At 49.5% G+C, this 21,166-nt stretch overlaps 1 protein-coding gene across 2 annotated transcripts; it reads left to right on the forward strand.

The window, feature by feature from the left end:
* Positions 1–23: 23 nt before the first annotated feature.
* Positions 24–13,332, forward strand: DHRS1 (dehydrogenase/reductase 1). 2 transcript variants are annotated; one of them, XM_010808950.3, is made up of 9 exons: positions 24–219; positions 615–789; positions 2,259–2,402; positions 2,549–2,628; positions 6,830–6,962; positions 7,273–7,416; positions 7,964–8,033; positions 8,368–8,448; positions 9,953–13,332. In XM_010808950.3, exons 2-9 carry the CDS (start codon positions 640–642, stop codon positions 10,024–10,026), a joined length of 876 nt encoding a protein of 291 aa, XP_010807252.1. In that variant the 5' UTR covers positions 24–219; positions 615–639; the 3' UTR covers positions 10,027–13,332. The 2 variants fall into 2 exon arrangements, with proteins under 2 accessions (XP_010807252.1, NP_001039759.1); NM_001046294.1 differs by lacking the exon at positions 9,953–13,332 and adding an exon at positions 8,623–9,017 and having other exon boundaries at positions 62–219.
* The last annotated feature ends 7,834 nt before the right edge of the window (positions 13,333–21,166 follow it).

Genomic DNA, 21,166 nt, shown 5'->3' on the forward strand with positions numbered 1-21,166 from the left:
GATCCTGGCCTCCGCCCCTTGTCCAGGCTCCTACGTGTCGTACTCTTTGACCGGATCCTCCGAGTCTCCTGCTGAAACCGGACCAGAACGTGTACTTCCACTCGACCGTCGTCCTCTTGACTTCTTGTCCCGCCCCTGCGACCAGAATTAAAACTCCTCGACTTCGAGAACTTTGTGAGCCAGACGGCACGAGGACTCCAGCGGCAGCACAGGTGGCAGGTATGGAGTTCGAGCTCCCTCCACATCGGGCTCAGGGTCCCTGGGCCTCGCGCCAACCCTCCACGCGGAAGCCGCACCTCTGGGCAAGGGGCCTGAACTCCATAGCTCAGGACTCTGTAAGACGTGCCGAGAGAGACTGCCCGCCACAGTCCCACTCAGAGTCCCAGTAGATGGCCGGCCTGGACAGCCCCTCGCAGCCCCCTTCTTCACTCCTTGGTCGCCCAAAAGGGACAGCCAACCTTGTCCGGGGCCTGCGCTAGTTATCCCTCGCAGAAACTTCTTTCCCCATCAAAGGATCTCAACCTTGGCTCCCCTTCCTACCTCTATCAGGATCACCCCCCTTCGACATAACGCAGTCTGCACGCTTCCCTCAGAGCAAGTCCTTTCTTCCACAGATTTAACCCCTTTGCTTGTTGAGTCATGCCAGCTACCATGAAGGGCCAGGTGTGCGTGGTGACTGGTGCCTCCAGGGGTATTGGCAGGGGCATCGCTTTGCAGCTCTGCCAAGCAGGTGCCACAGTTTACATCACTGGCCGCCACCTGGACACACTGCAGGCCACTGCTCAGGAGGTGAGTGCTTCCTCTGGAGTCCCAGGGGGCAGAAACCATCCGAGGGAGCTCTTTCCATTAACTACTCCTCTCAATCCCTTACCTGAAACCAAAATATTCCTCAATAAACATGAACATTTATTCTAAGTGGGATAAGTAAACCCCATAAGTAACTTCAGATCAGGGCACATTTTGCCATTAAGTGAATTTTATGAAAAAACAAAACTTTATTTGAGAGCTTTAGGGATTTTGGAATTGAATTTCAAGAGTTGTGGACCTGTGCTCTTTCTCTTTTCTTGTTAAGATTTTATTGAATTGTGTTTTCATTTGATTTTTCTACTGAATTTCAGTTAAATAAATTTTGGGGTGCCTTTGATTTGCTAGGCACTGGAGTTACCAAATTTAGTAGGACATAACTTTTGCTCTGAAGTCTAAGGCAGAAATGGATCCTTTCAATGTAATGTGAATACAGGAAGTGATAAGAGATGAAAGGAATGAGTATGAACATGATAAGCAATAAGTGTATCCAGAATGTACTAGAAATGTGAGTGAGCAGTTCGGCAGGGAGGTCAGAGGGTGGGACCCAGAGCATGAATCTTCAGGATATGAAGATTGTTCTTGAATAAATTATTCTTCTTTCTCTGAAGTTAGAGGAGGGGACACATTTGTATAGGAATAGGAAGTAGAGAGCGTTCGTGTCTGAGAGCTTTGTTTTTTCATTTACCAGGCAGCAGTGCTGGTGGAGTGAGGGTAAGAAGGCTGGGGTTGAGTTGAGATTCCAGATGAGTGGTTAGGGGTGGGAGCTAAGGGCACAAGAGATGGAAATGACCAAGAATGAAGAAAAAGAACTCCTTTCTCAAGAGTTCCTCCTTTCTCAAGAGAGCCTCCAAGCCTATTTGTCCCTCAGCCTCCACGTGCAGAGTAATACAATGCCTTGAACAGAGTAGACCTCAGAAAATGTCTGTAGATTTTAAACCTGGGATTCCCCATCCCCCTTGCTCCACGACAGTACCTAGCATTACTGACGGAGAAGGCAATGGCACCCCACTCCAGTACTCTTGCCTGGCAAATCCCATGGACAGGGGAGCCTGGTGGGCTGCAGTTCATGGGGTCACTAAGAATCGGACACGACTGAGCAACTTCACTTTCACTTTTCACTTTCATGCATTGGAGAAGGAAATGGCAGCCCACTCCAGTGTTCTTGCCTGGAGAATCCCTGGGACGGGGGAGCCTGATGGGCTGCCGTCTCTGGGGTCGCACACGACTGAAGCGGCTTAGCAGCAGCAGCAGCAGCAGCAGCAGCAGCAGCAGCAGCAGCAGCATTACTGAAACTCCTCAAACAGACACCAGAGGGCAGTATTGCCCACCATGTTGCCTCAGCTACTGCCTGAGGCCTAGGATTGCCTCGCTCCCACGTTGAGGCTGACGGGAGCTGAGTTCTGTCTCACGTTGTGCAACTCGGAGCTCATATCCCTTCTGTCTCTTTCCAGGCGCAATCCCGGGGAGGCCGGTGTGTGCCCGTGGTATGTGATTCAAGCCAGGAGAGTGAAGTGCGAAACCTGTTTGAGCAGGTGGATCGAGAACAGCAAGGACGTCTGGATGTGCTGGTCAACAATGCCTATGCTGGAGTCCAGGTGCTTTTTGAACTTTGACCCCAGCTCCACACTTTGGACCTCCCCCTCTGACCTGAGTCCTCATCCCCACTGGTTGTCCCCTTCCATTATCCAGCCCCTTCTTGCCTCCAGAGCATACTATTCATCACTCTCCCTGTGCCTTCCAGCCGATCCTGAACAACTCTAAGAAGTCATTCTGGGAAAGCCCCGCCTCCATTTGGGATGACATCAACAACGTCGGACTCAGGTAGGTGCTTCCCCGGCCACCCACTTAAGGGCCTGGGCTCCCCTCAGTCACTCAGCCAAACATTAACAAGCGCCCTCTCCTTTTCCTTCTGATCTCCTCGTCTCTTTGTTCTCCCATCTGTCCTATTTGTCCACTGCCCTCTGAAGGAGTTTCATGCAGGTGAATCTGGGCCCAGGAACGTCAACTTTGGCCTTGTTTCTGTCCATACTTTTCATCTGAACTCGCCCTTGCCCGCTCTCCTGTCTCACTCTCTGCTTGTCCAAATGCATGATCCATAAGGAAGCCTCTTTCCTTTGGTAAAGCTTGCCACGGTATGTCCAAACATGGCTGCTGCTAAGTCGCTTCAGTCGTGTCCGACTCTGTGCGACCCCATAGACGGCAGCCCACCAGGCTCCCCCGTCCCTGGGATTCTCCAGGCAGGAACACTGGAGCGGGTTGCCATTTCCTTCTCCAATGCATGAAAGTGAAAAGTGAAAGTGAAGTCTCTCAGTTGTGTCCGACTCTTAGCGACCCCATGGACCACAGCCTACCAGGCTCCCCCGTCCCTGGGATTCTCCAGGCAAGAACACTGGAGTGGGTTGCCATTGCCTTCTCCAAACATGGCTAGAGGAAAGAATTAGTTTGTTTTAGATCAGCAGAAGGTCAGTGAGGAAGACTGAATGCCAGCCATCTTCGCCTCCCCTCCTCACTCCAGGCCCACAGGCAAGAGTGTTCCAGGTGCGAGTAGAGAGGGCAGGGGTTTCACACGCATCTGGGAAAGGAATGAGACGAAACACAGCGTGTACAGTTCACCCAGCATGACATACATCCTTCAGGTCTGTGTTTATTGTTGGGAAGCGGGTACCCTCAGAAACTATACTGCATGGATGTGATCAGCCACCTGTGGGAGTCACCCAGAGATTACATGCAAATCTACATCTAAAGCATCTAAGGAAACCCTCGGCTTCTAGTGGCAATCTCAGGGAAGCAGGATTACAATCCACTTGTCATTTCCAAAGTGGAATAAATGTTGTGAGGAGATGGAGATGGTCAACCAAGCGTCAAGAAAAACCCAAAAAGTTTGAAATTGGCAACACCCATGTCCTTAGCCCTCTAAAGAGAGGGGCCTTCCACACTCTCACCTCTTGCTGGTCAGGGTTTTGACCCTGCAAAGCAGAGGCCCAGACCCTGGCACCAGAGCCCTGATGAATGGTCCAAAGCGCAGGTTACTCTGGGACCCTGCTGGAAGCGCACCAACACCTCCTCTCACCACTCACACACATAATTATCGTGCCTCTCCTCTGCATTGCCTGAGGTTGGCCTTCTTTTTGATACCGTAACTCACTCTACTTGTTTTCATCTGGAGAGTCCTGTCTCCTGTGCAAAAAAAATGTTTTTCTGGTTATCAAGTATGTGTGTGTTATTTTTTTTTAAATATACTGTGTAGACCAGTGTAATCATATTCCCCTAGTCACCACCCCTCTCTTTTGCCCGAGATATCGTTGTTGTTCTTTAGTCACTAAGTCATGTCTGACTCTTTTGCGACCTCATGGACTATAGCCTGCTAGTCTCCTCTGTCCGTGGGATTTCCCAGGCAAGAATACTGGAGAGGGTTGCCATTTCCTTCTCCAGGGGATCTTCCTGACCCAGGGATCGAACTGACATCTCCTGCATTGGCAGGTGGATTCTTTACCACTGAGCCACCAGGGAAACCCCCAAATATACTGGGTAGATTAGTATAATCTTATTCCATAATCACCAACCCTTCCTCTTTTGCCTGGGATATGGCTACTGTTAATAGCCTAGTATATATTCTACCATTCATTTAAATATTCCACTGGGAAGAGATACCATAATTTATTTATCTAAGCCCTTATCTGTTGCGGTAGTGGGAAAAAATTAGGCTAAAAAATATGTACCTCAGAGATTTTAGTAAACATTATCAAACTGTCCTCTAAAAAGACCCCACCAATTTATAATCTCAGAACGATGAAGGAGAATATCTGTTTCCCCATGTCTTCTATCATACTAGACAATATCGGGCCAGGAGGTCAGGCAAGTTTGGCCGTTCTAATAAGCCAAAGATATCTTGAAGATGTTTTTTAAATTCACATTTCTCTATTATTTGTGAAGTTGAGCTTTTGTTTTTTACATTTGTATCGGTTCTTTATTCTTTCGTGAGTTGTGTTACTAAATTATTCTTTTTACATCAATTTATAAGAGACCTTTGTAGAATAGATCCCTTTAATGTGTGTTTTACAAATATCTTTCCCAATTTATTACTCATTACTTGCCTGCATGCTTTCTTCAGCTCTCTAAACATACTTAAATGTATATACATGTATGTATTTGTATATCTACGTATATACATGTCTTAATGTATAAGTCATTTATATCTTGGTATGGTACTGAGACAAGCTTCCCCATGGTAAAGCGTCTGCCTACAATGCGGGACACCCGGGTTCAATCCCTGGGTCAGGAAGATCTCCTGGAGAAGGGAATGGCAACCCACTCCAGTATTCTTGTCTCCCCCTCCAAAAAAGGGGCTCAAAGAGATATTGGAGAAGGAAATGGCAACCCACTCCAGTATTCTTGCCTGGAGAATCCCATGGAGGGAGGAGCCTGGTAGGCTACAGTCCATGGGGTCGCAGAGTCAGACACAACTGAGCAAATTCATTTTATTTATTTATACTTTCTTTTATTGCTTTTAGGCACTCATTTTTTTATACCCAAGTATTTTGGGAATGCATTTTAAAGCAATAAATGAGGTAGAGAATCCATCCCACCTACTAAATAACTGACCGTGCATACACGCTAAGTCACTTCATTCATGTCCAACTCTGAAGTGGACTGTAGCCTGCCAGGCTCCTCTGTCCTTGGAATTCTTCAGGTAAGAACACTGGAGTGGGTTGCCATGCCCTCCTCCAGAGGGTCTTCCTGACCCAGGGATCAAATCCGCGTCTCTTATGTCTCCTGCATTGGCAGGCGGGTTCTGTACCACTAGTGCCCCTTGGGAAGCCCAAATTATTTGTTGGCCAGATGTTTGTTATTCAGTCTCTCAGTTGTGTCTCCAAGGGTTGGACACCACTGAGCAACTGAACAACAACCATCTCTCCCTGTTTGAAATGTTCCCTTACTACTTTGCTGAATTCTTCTTTACACTTGGATTAACTATTGAGCACTTTGTTTCATTGACATATTTAGGTATTATAATGCCAGTCCTGAATTCTTTTTTAAAAAATATTTACTTATATGGCTGAGCCACGTCTTAGGTGTAGCAGGCATGATCTTCGACCTTTGTTGTGGCATGTGGGATCTACGTGGGGTCTAGTTCCCTGACCAGGGATTGAACCCTCTACATTGGAAGCTCAGAATCTTAGCCAAAAAAAAAAAAAAGAATCTTAGCCAGTGGACCACCAGGGAAGTCCTCTGCATTCTTTTAACTATTATGTCATTGTACAGTTTATGGCAGCATATCCCCCTCACCCACAAGATATTCTTCTTCCTTTTTCAGAATTTTCCCGGCTATTTTCACACATTTATTCTCATTGACCTTTAGATTATTACCAATTTCTCCAGAAGTCTTGAGACATCACTCAAATTGAATCTGTGGATTAATTTAAGCAGAACTCAAGTTTTACATGTTGGTTCTTCTAAACAGATTCTGTCTGTACTTGTTCTTTTTTTACATATTTAGGTGAGAAGTGGATTATTTAGAGAGAAACACAGTCCATACGTAAAGTGTGGGCCATCTCAGAGGGATAGAGCGGCCTGTATTCTTTTATATTAAATAGAGCTTTATAGTTTTTCCTTGTAGATCCTATGTATTTATTATATTTTATCCCCCAGAGTTATTTTAGCTTTGTCATTGCTGTCATGACAGAGCACTTTTCTTCCGTTACAGTCTTCTAAAGATTGCCATTTCTCCTCTTTCAGTGGTTAATTTTACCTGTGGGTTTCTTAGTATGTGACCTCAGGCCCTTGGTTCACCAGGTTGGCGGCCCTGTTGGAGAAGGAAATGGCAACCCACTCTAGTATTCTCGCCTGGAGAATCCCATGGGCAGAGGAGCCTGGCTAGCTACAGTCCATGGGGTCACAAGAGTCGGACGTGACTTAGTGACTAAGCCACCACCACCACCTGGCTCAGAAGCCACTAGGGGGCAGAAGAAGCTTCTCGAGACAGCCCTGACGTGGTTCATTTCTTCTCTGCCCCACCTTCTAGAGGCCATTACTTGTGTTCAGTGTATGGGGCTCGGCTGATGGTACCAGCTGGCCGGGGGCTCATTGTGATCATCTCCTCCACTGGGGGGCTGCACTATCTCTTCAACGTCCCCTATGGCGTGGGCAAAGCTGCGGTGAGGACCCACTGGCGCAGGGGTTGGGGTGGACAGTCACAGTTGCCAGAGCTCAGGAGAGATGGTCCCCGGTGGCCCAGGCGGTGAGGCTGACTGGCCCTCCCCTCTTCCTCTCCCCTGTATAGACAGTTCCTTAGCCTGGGCTCCTCTCCGCTGGCCGGCCAGTACACTGGGGAAGGTGGATAGCTAAGACGGGGCTCCTGGGAAGGCCAGGGGTTGGGGGCATCCTCGGCAGAAGCAGGCAAGGCAGGAGAGGGAGGTGACACGACCAGGTGCCTTGACTCCCACCCGGCCTTCTGTCCCTCTGCAGTGCGACAGGATGGCTGCGGACTGTGCTCAGGAGCTGCGGCGCCACGGGGTCAGCTACGTGTCTCTGTGGCCGGGGCTGGTGCAGACAGAGCTGCTGAAGGAGCACATGATGAAGGAGAATGCTTCAGATCCCCTGATTAAGCAGGTGGCCGGGGGAGGGCGAGGGTGGCAGGGAATGCAAGGAACCAGTCTTTCCCTCTCCAATGACAAAACAGTAACAGCAACAGAGAGTAGATACCAGGGCTCACCGTGGCGGGCGCAGGGCTGAGCACTGACGCGCATTCTGTCCTTCACTCCGTAAGGGAGATGGTAGCTCCATTTTACAGATTGGGAGACTGAAACTCAGGGAGGTTAAGAAACTTGCTCAAGTCACATATCCTGTAAGTGGAAAGACTATCCGCCTCCAGAGCCCATAGTCTTGACCTCCACTCTGAACTAATCTAGAAGGCCCAGATGCGGTTGGCATCCCCATATTCTTCCACTTAGGAAAGGCAGAAAGGCAGTGGGTACCAGTACGTGGTTACAGGGCTCGCGGATGTGGGAAGGAGTGATTCCCGTACCTTCCCAGATGCTGAGTCCTGCAGGCGCGGTGACAAGCGCCTCCCTCTCCTGGAACAAAAGCTGAAAGCAGGAAAGGGACTTGGGCAGCGCTCTTGGAAATTAACCCTTCACTCTCTGCCCCTGTATTTCAGTTCAAATTTCGTTTCTCATCCGCGGAGACCACAGAAATGAGTGGCAAATGTGTGGTGGCGTTGGCAACAGGTGAAAAGGTTGGGGGCGGCTGGTAATGAGAAAGGGCATGGGGGATCTGCAGGGTGGTGGCCACTGGTTCTGGGTCCTGAGCCAGGAATACGCCCTTCTTTTCTATGGCTTCTGGACACCCAAAGGGTCCAATGCCCAGTTTGAGGTGTGGGAGCCTCAGCAATTGGATCCTGGGAACAGTGGCCAGGAGCCAGAGGCCCAGAAACCTTCCTAGGAACAGAAAGAAACAAATATGGGCTCTTAAGCCTATCTTGGTGATGCCCTGTGCCATTGGGCCCAGGCCTGGTCACCCTGGGCCATTTGCAGGCTGTCTCAGCTGTCTGTGTGCCCACAGATCCCAATATCCTGAGCCTGAGCGGGAAGGTGCTGCCGTCCTGTGACCTCGCACGACGCTATGGCCTGCAGGATGTTGATGGTAAGAGCTCTGGCCCAGCAGCCAGCCTGAACCTCTCTTCCTTCCGTTTCCAGCTCACTCCTTCTCCCCTTCTCTCCCTTCCTTCCTCACATTCCACTCGGTCTCTGCAGCCACGTGGGGGTGTCTGAGGAATGGGAAACAAGGATCTAATCCTTCTTTTCCTGTGGTCCACAGGCCGCCCTGTCCAGGATTATTTGTCTTTGAGCTCCGCCCTCTCCCATGTCTCCAACCTGGGCTGGCTGGCCTCCTACTTGCCTGGGTTTCTCCGGGTGCCCAAATGGGTCATGACCCTCTATGCTAGCAAGTTCTAACCCTGCTGGCCTCACACAATTCTGCTTCCCTTTGGGCTGAGTGGTTGGTCTATCTCAGTTGGAACACAGCCTCCTTCCCTGCCTACCTACTGCACACCGTTGATCTGAAGAGAAGCCTCTGCTGTGCCCTGGTTGAGCCCTGGGGGCCTTTATAGGTCCTTCTTCAGGCCTTCCTTACCCCGTCATTTTACTTTTTGCCTTAACGCTGAAAAATGTTCTAGGGGCTAATAATAAAGCTCTCATTTCTCCTTCAGTTCATTTTTAAGTACTTATCCTTTGCTCAGCAAGGTGGTAGGTACTTTAGAGGAAGACCTAACGATATGCAACATGTTGAGGCTCTCAAGGAGCTGCATCCACAGGACAAGGCCCCTTTCCTCCACATCTGCTCCTGCTCTTCCCTGCAGAGCTGCCTGTCCCTTGCCCCAGCCAGGGAGCGGGGTACCTCCCCAGCCAGAAGCAGGCACACCCACCCCTTTTCCTCACTGCTTTCCCACGCCCTCATTCCGCCATCTCTTCAGGGATGCCCACTGCCTTCTAGCTGGGCCTGATCCCAGGGTGAGGCCCAATCCAGGGAAGGCAGAGTCCATGATATTCAGGATTTCTTGGAACTGGGGAGGAAAATCCCAAGGGAGAGGCAGAGGAATAGTTGATGACACTGACACACTCGCATTCTTGGGATGACACCCCAGGAACTGTTTCCTGAAGAACTGATCACAAGAACCTTTCAGAGCTGCTTTCCCTGCTTGGGGGTCTGTCCCAGCCTGAGGCAAGGCAACAGCGGGTGTGTTCCAAGGAGGAGCCAAGGGCCCCTTTGAGGCCACCTTCCTGCCAGCAGCTCCACGGTCATCAAGGTAATGGGAGAGCTACTATAAATCAGAGTGGCAGAGGCCATTTCTCATCTTCCAAAAAGGCAGGGGGAGAGCCGAGGCCTCCCACAGCTGCCTACAGAGCCTATGGAAGCTGCGATCTTCCCGTGGCTTTCTGGGAATAGCCCCCAGTTACTGCTCCAGTGACTGCTGGGGTGGCTCTCTCACCCATGAGAGCTGATATGTGCATCTCCTCCAATCCTGCAGCCAGCCACTTCACGGTGGTTGCTTGAGTTTAGCCATGGTGAAAATATACATGCTATAGGAATCAACAACTGCTGTCAACCAGGGTTTTTTTTCTTTCTTTTCTTTTTTTTTTTTCAAAAGAGCCAGCCAGCTTACAAGCATGTGACTGGAACTGCGTACCTAAACTCCACCATTTGCTGAGGCACCCCGTTTAAATCAGAGCAATCAGATTTCCTCACCACCCTCTCACCCCCTTCCACTCACCACCCTAATCCCCCTGAGATTGGTCAGGGGCAACAGCAATTGCCTATATGCTTTCGGAAGGACAAGGGCCTCAGGATCTCCTCCAGCCTTCCACAGCCATCTTTAAAAGCCATCATTGGGACAAATCCTTTCATGAGGGCCTTGTCCCCTAAAGGTCACAAGGCATGATGGGAAGAAAATGGGCTTCAAAGGTGTACAAATCTGCATACAAACCCTGACTCCACTCCTTTGAAAATTAAGTGAAATAACACATATGGGCCAAGCAATATGGAGCCAGTAAAGTCAGTTCTTTCTCTTGACAAATATGCAAGAGTGTGCTTTGCAGCAGGCACAGTTCTTGGCTTTGGGAGAGCAGAGAACCAGACAGAGTAGGCTCCAGTCCACAGAGGACTTTCATTCAGCCCTGGAAGACCTTAGAAGTCAGTACAAACCTTCCACTTACCGTAGGAAGTGAGTGAACTGGGGCCCCAAGAGTCCACACCATGCAGGGTACAGCCTTGATCCTGGTGTCTCAAGAAGCCAGAGGGAGCGGTTTTCTTCAAAAGACACCACATTGCTTCCCTCCAACAAGACTTAATTAATCTTAGAAATGTAAACAGTAGAGTAGAGGTCTGAGAGAATGAAACACGAAGAGTAAGTGTTGATTGGCAGGAGAAGAGTGTCAAGATCTGAGAAACCCAATAGCAGAGAGTCTTAGGACGTGTTGGGAGTCAGTATTCATTCAGAAACATTTCTTTTGACACCTGCATTCTGCCCAGCACCATGCTAGAGAAGACTGGTTCAATTTGATGAGATGGGTGCTGTAATAAGTACACAGTACAGAGTACAGGAGGAAGCAGCTGGGCTCATTAGGGAATTGAAGGGAGTGATATTGATCAGAGACTTAAAGAATGGGGGTGGAGTAGTTTTTCCTAACTGAAAAAAAAAAGCAGGTATTGAAACACAGAATGTTGCAGGACAGCTAGAAGTTGCTATGACGTGACTGTAGATGTGATATGGGATAAATTTTCAGAGAAAGGAGATGAATACAGATCAGTGATTAAGATTTAAATTGTGGGTGGTAGGTTTCCACATGAGGGATTCATCTAGACGCTGAGTGACTCTTAAGGCAGAATACCCAGGGGAGGTAGGTGGTTGGAGAGAGGCCAGCTGGAGCTCCAGTTCAGCTGTGGAGGTGACTTCCCTCGGAGCCCAGCAGGACAGCCTTAGAGTGTTCGGCCTCAGGGTAGCCCTGCTGGGACGAGAAGCTGGGCTTTCATTCCCCGCCACCACTACCACTGAGCAGTTGCCAGCCACAGTGTGGCCCAGGTGGGGCTGGGCGGGGTAAACCAGGTCCAGATCAAGGGCAGCCCTCCAAGAAGAGCTGCAGGTGTCAACCCTGAAAGCACTTGAAGGGGGCGTTGGGTACAAAAATGGAAAGGGGCATCCAGGCAGAGCTGGGCAGAGCACTAATGCTGTTGGCTACAGGAGGATGTAAGCGGGAGAGGAGTGTGCACAATTTGTATCTGAGGAAGCTGACTGGGGCTCAGGGGTGGGGAAGATGGACCGGGGGAAAACAGGCAGGCATCAGAAGAGCTGCGTGGAGTCTGACCAGTGTCCCAGGATGTGATGGCAGTGGGGATGTGGATTCAGGAGAGATTGCAGGAGGCAGAGTCAAAAGACAGGGCCTGTCAGAAGGGAGGGGGCTGCTGCAGGACTGAAAGCAACAACAGGCACAGAGAAAGAAAGAGCATGCTGAAGCTGTGAAGGAGACACCAGCCTGCTGGAGGTCAGCCCTGGCGAGACACAGGCTGCTGAGATGGAGCCCCCACCCCTACCAGAGCAAATCTAGGGACTTGATCAGTCCCCAGGAGATGCTTAATTCCCTAAAGGAGCTCAGGCCAGGATGGAAAAGAGACTTTTGATTAGCATTTTAAAATGTACATTTCTAACAGCATTGTTTTAGAATGTGGGTCAGAATCCAAAAGGTATACAAAGGTAACGTGAGAAGCCTTCCTTTTATCTCTACTCACCACTGCCAGTCCCAACCTAGGAGCAGCCACAGAGAGAGCCCAGGCCTGTGCAAGCGGAGAGCTAAGCATACTCAGAGAAGAGATTTGACTGCATGCAAATCTGGGCCTCTCTTGTGCTAAGGGGTTGTATTTTCCAAGCTCGAAAGGCCTGTTCTGGCTCCTGTGTTCTACACTTCTAAGAAGGGGCAGCCCTGGGTCCAGAGGCCCCACCACTTCCCACGTTCTTATGCAGCTGCTCCCATCGCCAAAACCTTCCCTACCCTGGTAGCAGGGAGAGTAACAGAAACAGCAACTGAAGGCCCAAGGAACGGAGACAAATGGCTGCAAGAAGCAGCAGTGGTGCCGAGGAGCTGGGCCTCAGCAGCCTGGCCAGCCCTGGGCTCCTCAGAAGCGGACCCACACTGCTCCTGCAAGATGCATGTCACACCTGAAGTGGACTCCTCTTTCTAGAGCAACTGCCCAAGCATTAGGGGTGCCCAGATGAGGCCACCTGTGTAGCTTCTGTCCCCAGAGAGTCCCCAAGGAGGTAGCTCTGACCAACTGGCTGACACAAAAAATGAGAAGGTGATGGAAGCAGGGCAGAACCATGGGGTATCAGATTCCAGCTTTCAGTCATTGTAATACGTTCAGTTCAGTTCAGTTCAGTCGCTCAGTCGAGTCCGACTCTTTGCGACCCCATGAATCGAAGCACGCCAGGCCTCCCTGTCCATCACCAACTCCTGGAGTTCACTCAGACTCATGTCCATCGCGTCAGTGATGCCATCCAGCCATCTCATCCTCTGTCGTCCCCTTCTCCTCCTGCCTCCAATCCCTCCCAGCATCAGAGTCTTTTCCAATGAGTCAACTCTTCGCATGAGGTGGCCAAAGTACTGGAATTTCAGCTTTAGCATCATTCCTTCCAAAGAAATCCCAGGGCTGATCTCCTTCAGAATGGACTGGTTGGATCTCCTTGCAGTCCAAGGGACTCTCAGGAGTCCTCTCCAACACCACAAGCTAAATGACACACCCACCAGTGCCCTGACAGTTCTAAGGCCAACCATCAAAGATCAAAACGTGGGTGGTGGCCCAGTTCCTGGAAATCTCTGTCCCTTCCCCAAAATGGTTGGAATAACTCACCCACTCATTAGCCTGTGAAATTACCCAGCCCATAAAAACTGACACCCCATATTTCCGGGCCTCCTGTCTTCTGAGACGGCCCACACTCTGTGAAGCATGTTTCTCTCAAATAAATCCACTTCTTACCTATCCCTTTGTCTCTCACTGAATTCTTTCTGCAATGAGACATCAAGAACCTGAGCTTCATTAAATTCTGAGAACAGGTCTGTGATCTCAATTAAAAGACCATGAAGGGGGACTTCCCTGGTGGTCCAGTGGTTAAGAATCTGCCTGCTAATGCGGGGAACGCTGGCTTGATCCTTGGTCTGGGAAGATTCCACATGCCACCAGGCGACTAAACCTGTGCATCACAACTACTGAAGCCTGTGCGCCCAGAGCCTATGCTCTACAAGAGAAGCCACTGCAATGAGAAGCCTGAGCACTGGCAGCTAGAGAGTGGCCCCCACTTGCCCCAACTAGAGAAAGCCCACGAGCAGCAAGGAAGATCCAGCAGAGCCAAAAATAAATACAAATTTAAAGTGTGACTCTCCATAAACTTAAAAAAAAAAAAAAGATGATGAGGGATTTCCCTGGTGGTCCTGTTGTTAAGAATCTGCCTTGCAATGCAGGGAACGTGGGTTTGATTCCTGGTCAGGGAATTAAGATCCCACATGCTATGGAGCAAGTAAGACCACATGCCGCAACTACAGAGCCTGCAAACCACAAGTAGAGAGTCCGTGTGCCTAAAGGAAAGATCGCACAGGACACAGTGAAGATCCGGAGTGCCACAACCAAGACCCGAAACAGCCAAATACATAAACAGTAAAAAAATGTTTAGCCTTTGACATTTAAAATAAATACACAAATAAAAAACTGTGAGTTCAAGTCCCATTCTGGGTTTAGGCTGGACTCGAGTCACAGTCAGAGTTACACGGTTTCAGCAGTGTAAACGGGGCTGGCTGTAAATGTCTAACCTGGAGCCCATCTATTTCCTGCCTCAACCTCAGCTCCCTGCCCCCTGCTCAGGGGTCTGGGGCTTGGGAGAGGACTGCACAGGACAGCTGCCAGCTGTGGGGGGACCGGGGGCCTCTGTGGGAACAAGCCCTGGGGAGGCTGGCCAAGCCTGCAAGCTCCCTGAACCTCAGCTCCAGGTCCTCCCTGCCCCACCCTTCCACTCCCCTCGGAACTCAAGCCTGAGTCATGATGGGTGCAAAGGGGATACAGAGACACAGTGTTGCTTTAGTCAGCAATTCCAGCCGTTCTGCTTCTTTGCACTGAATTCAGAGGTTCCACACCACTCCCTGTCCACTTCCTCCCCACCTCACATGAGGCCTAGGGTGCAGACACCTCTGACCACCCTTCCCCACCTCACCCTAAGCTCCCAGCTCTGGGATCTAAAGGATCTAAGTCCCAGCTCGGCCTCCTCTTCCCCACCCAGATGGGTGCAGCATATCTTGCTCTGACTGCCATGGCTCGTCATTCATTCACTCACTCATTCATTCTTTCCCAGGACCCCTACCACCACCACTAGCTTTATCTGAATGCCCTAGGGCTATTTAATTTTCCTAGGGGCACTTACGACTCGATGAGACCATCTTTTGTATGTATTTGCTTCTATAGAGTGGGTCTCCCCAGCTTGAGAATAAGCTTTTTGAGAGCAGGCACCTTGGCAGTCTTCATCATGCTGTGGGGTGAGCTGTATTGGTACTCAGGGATTACTACTCAAGGACTGACTGGCTGAATTATGTAAATGGTTGTTGAGTGGCTACCATGGTGCAGACACTGGACTAGGTGAGGGGACATGCAATCAAAGCAGCCTTCTTAAGAGAGCATGGCCAGAGAGAAAGCAGGGATGTGCACCCCTACAGGATGACCTGACTGCAGGCACCATAGGGTCTGCTGCTGGGGAGGCACAGAGGAGATGCGTGTTTGAGCCCCAAGCCAGGATTCCTCCCCGGCACCTGCAGCCCCAACTCCAAGCTCACTTCCCTGGGAATCTCACCCACTAGCATAAGAGCTCCTCCAGAGTCACACATGTCTCTCTAAGGGCAGAGCCATAATGTTACATTTGCCTATAACATTACTTGACTGCCTCTCTATACTGTTTCCAAAGGTTCTGTGGACAGCCCTGCTCGGGACCATAACTCCATGCATCCATATGGCCTCCATGCCTACCATGGCGTCCAGTTCTGGGGCACCCAGTCACTCTCTGTTGAACAAAGGAATGGACAGGGAAGAGGTAAGGGCTGGGTCCTCCCCCAGGCAAGCAGCTCCTCCTTCCTGGGACTGTCCTCTGTCCCTTGTTCTCATCTACCAGCCAGAGCACCCCACAGTCTCTCCTTGTTCTAAGGATTCTGTTTCTCATGCAGGCGTAGAATCCAGGGCTACTACTTCTTGGCACCACTCGCACTGTATATGCCCCAAACCCAAGGCATGCCCTCGACTTGTGCACTGGTGGTTGTCATCCAGGCCATCAGGCAGTGAGTTTCTTGGCCATGTTCCCAGCCTCACCATACTCTGGGCAATTTTAAGGCAAGGTTGTCATCTTCACCAGCCACCATGCAGTACCTGGCTTTTGTAACAGAGACTAGTTCTGGCTCAAGAAGTTTTTCCAGCTTTTCAATTGCATTTCCTGGTTGCTTTCCCTTCATCTCTTCCCCTAGATTTGCCAACCTGAGTCAGCACCTGCCACACCCTGGGGGAAATAAGGTGCTCTAGCATCGGGACTTTCCCTCTGGGGCCCTTCTGTCTTTGGGGCCCAGCCTTGGCACCCTGCCCTTCCCTCTCACTGGCCAATCTATTCCCTCTTCTTCTCCAGTTATGGGTATCTGGTGGCACCACTGGTCATCAAGGAATTTCCCCAACCTGGCAGAGCAAACTGAGGAGCAGAGAGGAGATCTGTAGCCCTCAGATCAAGTACAAAGGACCCCAGAACCTTGGGGAGGTGGTGAATATAAAGGATCTTCTTGGACTTTGAGTCATTCTAGCCCTCTGGGCCATCCCAAGAGTCAGATTCCTTCATAACTTTGGAGAACATTCTAGTCCTCGAATATTCTATACCCCATTTTCACAAAGTTGTTGACCAGCACACATTTGGTTATCCCCCTCTCTCATGATGGTGAATTCACCACCACTTATTTAGGCCCATTCTATCTTTGGACAGCTTTAATTGTAAGCAAGTCTTCCCCCATAGCAAGTGTATATACATTCACTGGTCTTTGTTCTTTGCTCTCAAGATTAACAGAATCAATATGGCTTCTGTTCCAACTAGAAGCCCTTAGAATCTGAAGATCCTCTGCCCCTTGAGTCTTCTCCTCCAGTTTGACATTCCCGTGTCCTCTTTCTGGTCATGGCCTGTTCTCACCGTCTTGATTTCTCCCTCCGGACCTTGCTGATTGTCCCTGTCCCTCTTAAAATGGACCACACACTCCCAACAGGGTCTGACCATCACAGATCTGGGGCCTCTGCACCCCCTCATTCTGGGTCCTAAAGTTCTCTTCATACTGCTCAAAGTCAGGCCACTACTTCTGGCAAGGTGCTAGCTCTTACCAACCCTGTCCCAACCAGAATCACCCTGTCTGCCCACTGGTGTCATTCCATTGCCCACACATCATGCCCTTGTGCAGAGGATGGTTTGAGGACCAAAGAACCAGACTGTGCCTCTGTCCCCGTTCGATGCCATCTGGTCAAATCTGGGTGTCAAATTAAGTTTAGATCTGGATTCCATCATCCAGCATTGCTCCCAACTATGTGTTAGCAGCCTTCAGTTCTTGAGAATGGCAGTGTGCTCAGCCAGCATGCCACTGAAAAGTGCCACCACCAGTAGAGACTTCCCTCTAAGTTGACAAACACACATTAATCACTGTTATTTGGAGATGAAATTCCTACCAGTTATATCTGCTATCCTATCATCCTACCCACAGTTAACCATTTTGTCCCTAAACATGTCCCAGGATGGAGCTGATGGCTGCAGAACCTCTGTGATAATCACTGGGAAACCTGGTTTCCAGCCCTGGCTGCCACCAACGTGTATGTGATTTCATGTTACCAAGTGTGTAAGGGCTGCTGGGAAATAAGCAGGAGCCAGATGATCCATCGAGCCCTCTCCAGCTCTGACGTCCTGTTCTGGTGGTGGTCAAGGTTAGAGAGAAGGTTCAAGAAGCTGAGGGAGAGGAGCTTCCATGTTGCAAGAGACAGGAAGTGGGCACTTCTGCTCCTGTGTAGAGAAGCTTCATCTCCGCCCTTCCTTCAGGGTGGCGGGTGGCAGGCTCAGATATTCCCCCTTGCAACTCCTTTACTGCCACTTAAGCTGATCTCTGGGCTTCCCAAAAGCCCAGGATGGTAAAAAAAAAAAAAAAAAAAAACAACCCTACCTGATAATGCAGGAGATGTAAGAGATGCCAGTTCAATCCCTGGGTCAGAAAGATCCCTTGGATGAGGAGATGGCAACCCACTCCAGTATTCTTGCCTGGAGAATTCCATGGACAGAGGAGCCTGGCCCAGACTTCCCAGCATTTGATTTCCCCTCAAGTGCCTGGGGTGCCCCCTCCAAACATCTAACCACTGCTTGCTTGATACCCTGCAGAACTATGGCCTCAAGAAGATCCAGACCATCAGTTCTGACCATCATCCAGACCATCAGTTCCTCCCAGTAGAACTCCCTCCCAACCTGGCTCTCCAGAACACCCACCCCAGCTTCCCAGAAGTCTTGCGACGCTTCACATCCCCATACTCTGGACGTTTGTTGGGCACAGCTGAGCACAGTGAACAAGCTAGATGGAGGGAAAGTAAGGTGTCTTCTGAAATCAGACAGCCAAGGTTGGTTGGTTGGTCAGTTTGTTTTAGAGAAGGAGAAAACTTTATTGTGTGTATATAAAGGGTGATTTCAGTTGTCCTCTGAAGGGCACCCTGACTTTCAGCATGAGACCAGGCTGCATCACTTACAAACTGTGTGACCTTGGGCAGAATCTCAGTTTCTTTTTATCCTGGTTGTAAAGAATTTAGTTGTTATTAATATTGGCTTCAAGGTCACAGAACCTCTCTTCACAGTCTATTTTTTCCTTCACTCCCCAGTGAGGATTCTTCACCCCACCGCCCAAGTCTGGCCCTGACATGCCTCTACTAGAGTTTGTCGGTGGGTCTCTCAACTCTGCCTCCCGTGGTCCCCATTCCCTACTGGGTGGAATTCCTGCCTGCGCCCACCCTGCCCTCTTCTGTTATCGACAACAGCAGTTTTAGTCATCTGACTTTGGTTGATTGGTGTTCAGTTAGCACAGGATTGAGATCAGAGGGTATACATATTAGTTAGAGAGACTAATCACAAACTCGGTGAGTGAGCGCAGTGTTAGGGGCACTTGGTTTCCTCCCAGCTGTGTGGCCTTGGGCAAGCAACTTGACCTCTGTGGGAACCCACTGAATGCACTGGTCCTCACCGTGCAATCATGATAGGTGGTGAGTGCCCCAAATAGGATGTCTGGGCCAGGTCAGTACTCGGTTATTCTTGCTCTTTTCTCTGCACAGAAGGGAGTAAAATCCTTTCCTCAAGCATCATTCAGACTGTGGCCTCAGACACCTGCCTGCTTCCCACTTATCCCACACAGGAGGCCAAATATAACTCCTGACACATCCTTTTGCCTTAAAGCAAGAGGCTTGTCTTGGCTCCACTGCTCTTATCTCTACAGGCACCTGGTTCAGTCTCTGCCAGCCAGCTAAGTCTGTTTGGCTATCTCTCACCCACCTTCCTGTCATAACACGTGCTTGAAATGCCCTTCCTGTCCTCTTTCCAAAACCAGGCCCCACCTTCTTGGAAGCAGATTTAAGAATCACTTCCTCCCTTAAGTCTGCTTGACTCAAACCTCCCAGTTTCAGGATTGCTAATCATGAAAAAATATTTCATGCCTACTGCAGCCTTCCTCCACCCCGTCTCCTCCACCCTTTGCGACTATGACGTAATAAGATTGCACCTGTCACATCTGTACCTGTGGGCACCTGTCTTCCCAGATATCTGGTTGTACATGTGAGTGGTTACAGAGTAGGAGGCAAGAATATACAGTGACCAAAAACTCAACCAACAAAACAAAAAAGTAGCTGGTGAGGTGGAGAGAGGACTGGGCCAGATCAGAACTATGTCCATTTGACCACTTACTACATGGGTGACACTTAGCAAGTTACTTAGCCTTTCTCTTTGAGCCTCTATCTCCTGGCATATTTGTTAAGAAAATCAGAAAATTACTAGGACTTCCCTGGTGGTCCAGTGGTTAAGAATCTGCCTGCCAATGCAGGGGACATGGGTTTGATCCCTGGTCAGGGAACTCCAGCGTTCTTGCCTGGAGAATCCCAGGGACCGGGGAGCCTGGTGGGCTGCCGTCTATGGGGTCGCACAGAGTCGGACACAACTGAAGTGACTTAGCAGCAGCAGCAGCAGCGGCAGGAAACTAAGATAGCACATGTTGTGGGGCAACTAAGCCCGCATGCCACTAGTAGAGAGAAGTCCCCACACGCTGCGATGAACACCCAGCCCAGCCAAAAAGAAAAAAGTACTACTATTATTATTTACCTTACCCAGTACTGTCCTTGCTCAGTACTGTTCAGACTCTGTCCTAAACACTTTACATAGACTTTTACATTTAATTTTCACTCAACACTAGCAGGTAGGTAACATTATTTTCCCTATGCTTCAGTTGAAAATACTGAGACACAGTAGAAACTCAACACAGATATTAAGTACCTTGCCCAGGTCACATAGCTAAACAATGGCAAAGCCAGAATTTGCACCTAGGCAGTTGGATCCCAGAGTCCATGTTCCTAAGCACTCTCCTTACTGCCTCCCACATGTAATCCTGTGTGTGTGCAAAGCCCTTGACACAGTGCTTGTCACTTCAGTCCCAGTGAGGAAGGTGACTGCAAGTGTAGGAGGCCAGGGCAAGTGTCTCTTTCCCTGAAGCATGTCAGGACAGAATAGAGAGCGGACACTTTACACGCATTTCCAGGGCCTAAGAAAGGTGGGGAAGAAATATAAAGAATTTAAAGCCATATTTTCCTACCCAGATGTGTCTTATAAACACACATATGCCACATGGACACACACTTCTCACAAATACATCACACTCACACATACACAATCAGTGGCCACTCTGAACCCATGAAACTTCCATCAGGAAACCTTCCTGAGCTGGTCCAGGCCTCACAATCTCTCAGATCCCTAAATGTGTACAGCACTGACCATTAGGCCCAGCCAAGCCAGCCCTCACTATGTAGTGTTCTATTCATTCAAATAACTATGCAATAACTACTGAAAATCGGGACCAAGTATTGGAGAAGGAGGACCAAAAAAAATGTTGTTTCTGTCCTCCAGGAACTTTGAATCTCCTAGGAGAATCTAGCATACACATCAAGACGTCACAGTAGGACAAAGGAATAAGTGTTGTCAGTGACAGACAGGTATTTTGGAAAGCTTCCTAGAGGTGACACTTGAGTTAAATTTTAAAGGTGAACAGGAGTTATTCTGGCAAAGGAAGAGGTGTGGAGGAAGGAGAGTAAGGAAGAGGGAACAGGTTAACAAGCTTGGGAAACCCCAAGTCGTTCTATCAGCTGAAATGAAGAGTTTCTCATAGAGGCAGAACATGAGGCCATAGGGATAAGCAGGGCCCAAATGCCAAAAAGCCTGATGTGCTGACCTGAGAGATTCAGAGTCTTTCCCAAAAAGCGTCATGGAAGGGTTTTTGGCAGAGAAACATCACAATCGAATCTGCATTTCAGAAAGGTTGACTCAGCAACACAGAGATAAAGGGGTGACAGGGTGAAAATGAGGGGACATTGAAAAGACTTTCAACTATCTCTGGAATAAATGAACTGAAATTCTTATCACAGTGGGAATGGAGAGGGTATTTATGAGATACTATGGAAAAGTGCGGAGGTCATCCACTGATATAGGTAACATGAAGGTCAAAGGTTAGACTGGAAGGAGAGGAGCCAATGATACTTT

The sequence above is a fragment of the Bos taurus genome, chromosome 10 (assembly GCF_002263795.3).
Source record: "Bos taurus isolate L1 Dominette 01449 registration number 42190680 breed Hereford chromosome 10, ARS-UCD2.0, whole genome shotgun sequence".
Classification (NCBI taxonomy): Eukaryota; Metazoa; Chordata; class Mammalia; order Artiodactyla; family Bovidae; genus Bos; species Bos taurus.

Excerpts from the sequence above, each read along its gene's own strand:
- DHRS1 (NM_001046294.1), top strand. The coding sequence starts at position 640 with ATGCCAGCTACCATGAAGGGCCAGGTGTGCGTGGTGACTGGTGCCTCC. Across the intron at positions 6,963-7,272 it reads ATGGCGTGGGCAAAGCTGCG|TGCGACAGGATGGCTGCGGA; the intron begins GTGAGGACCCAC and ends GTCCCTCTGCAG. Across the intron at positions 8,449-8,622 it reads TGGCCTGCAGGATGTTGATG|GCCGCCCTGTCCAGGATTAT; the intron begins GTAAGAGCTCTG and ends TGTGGTCCACAG.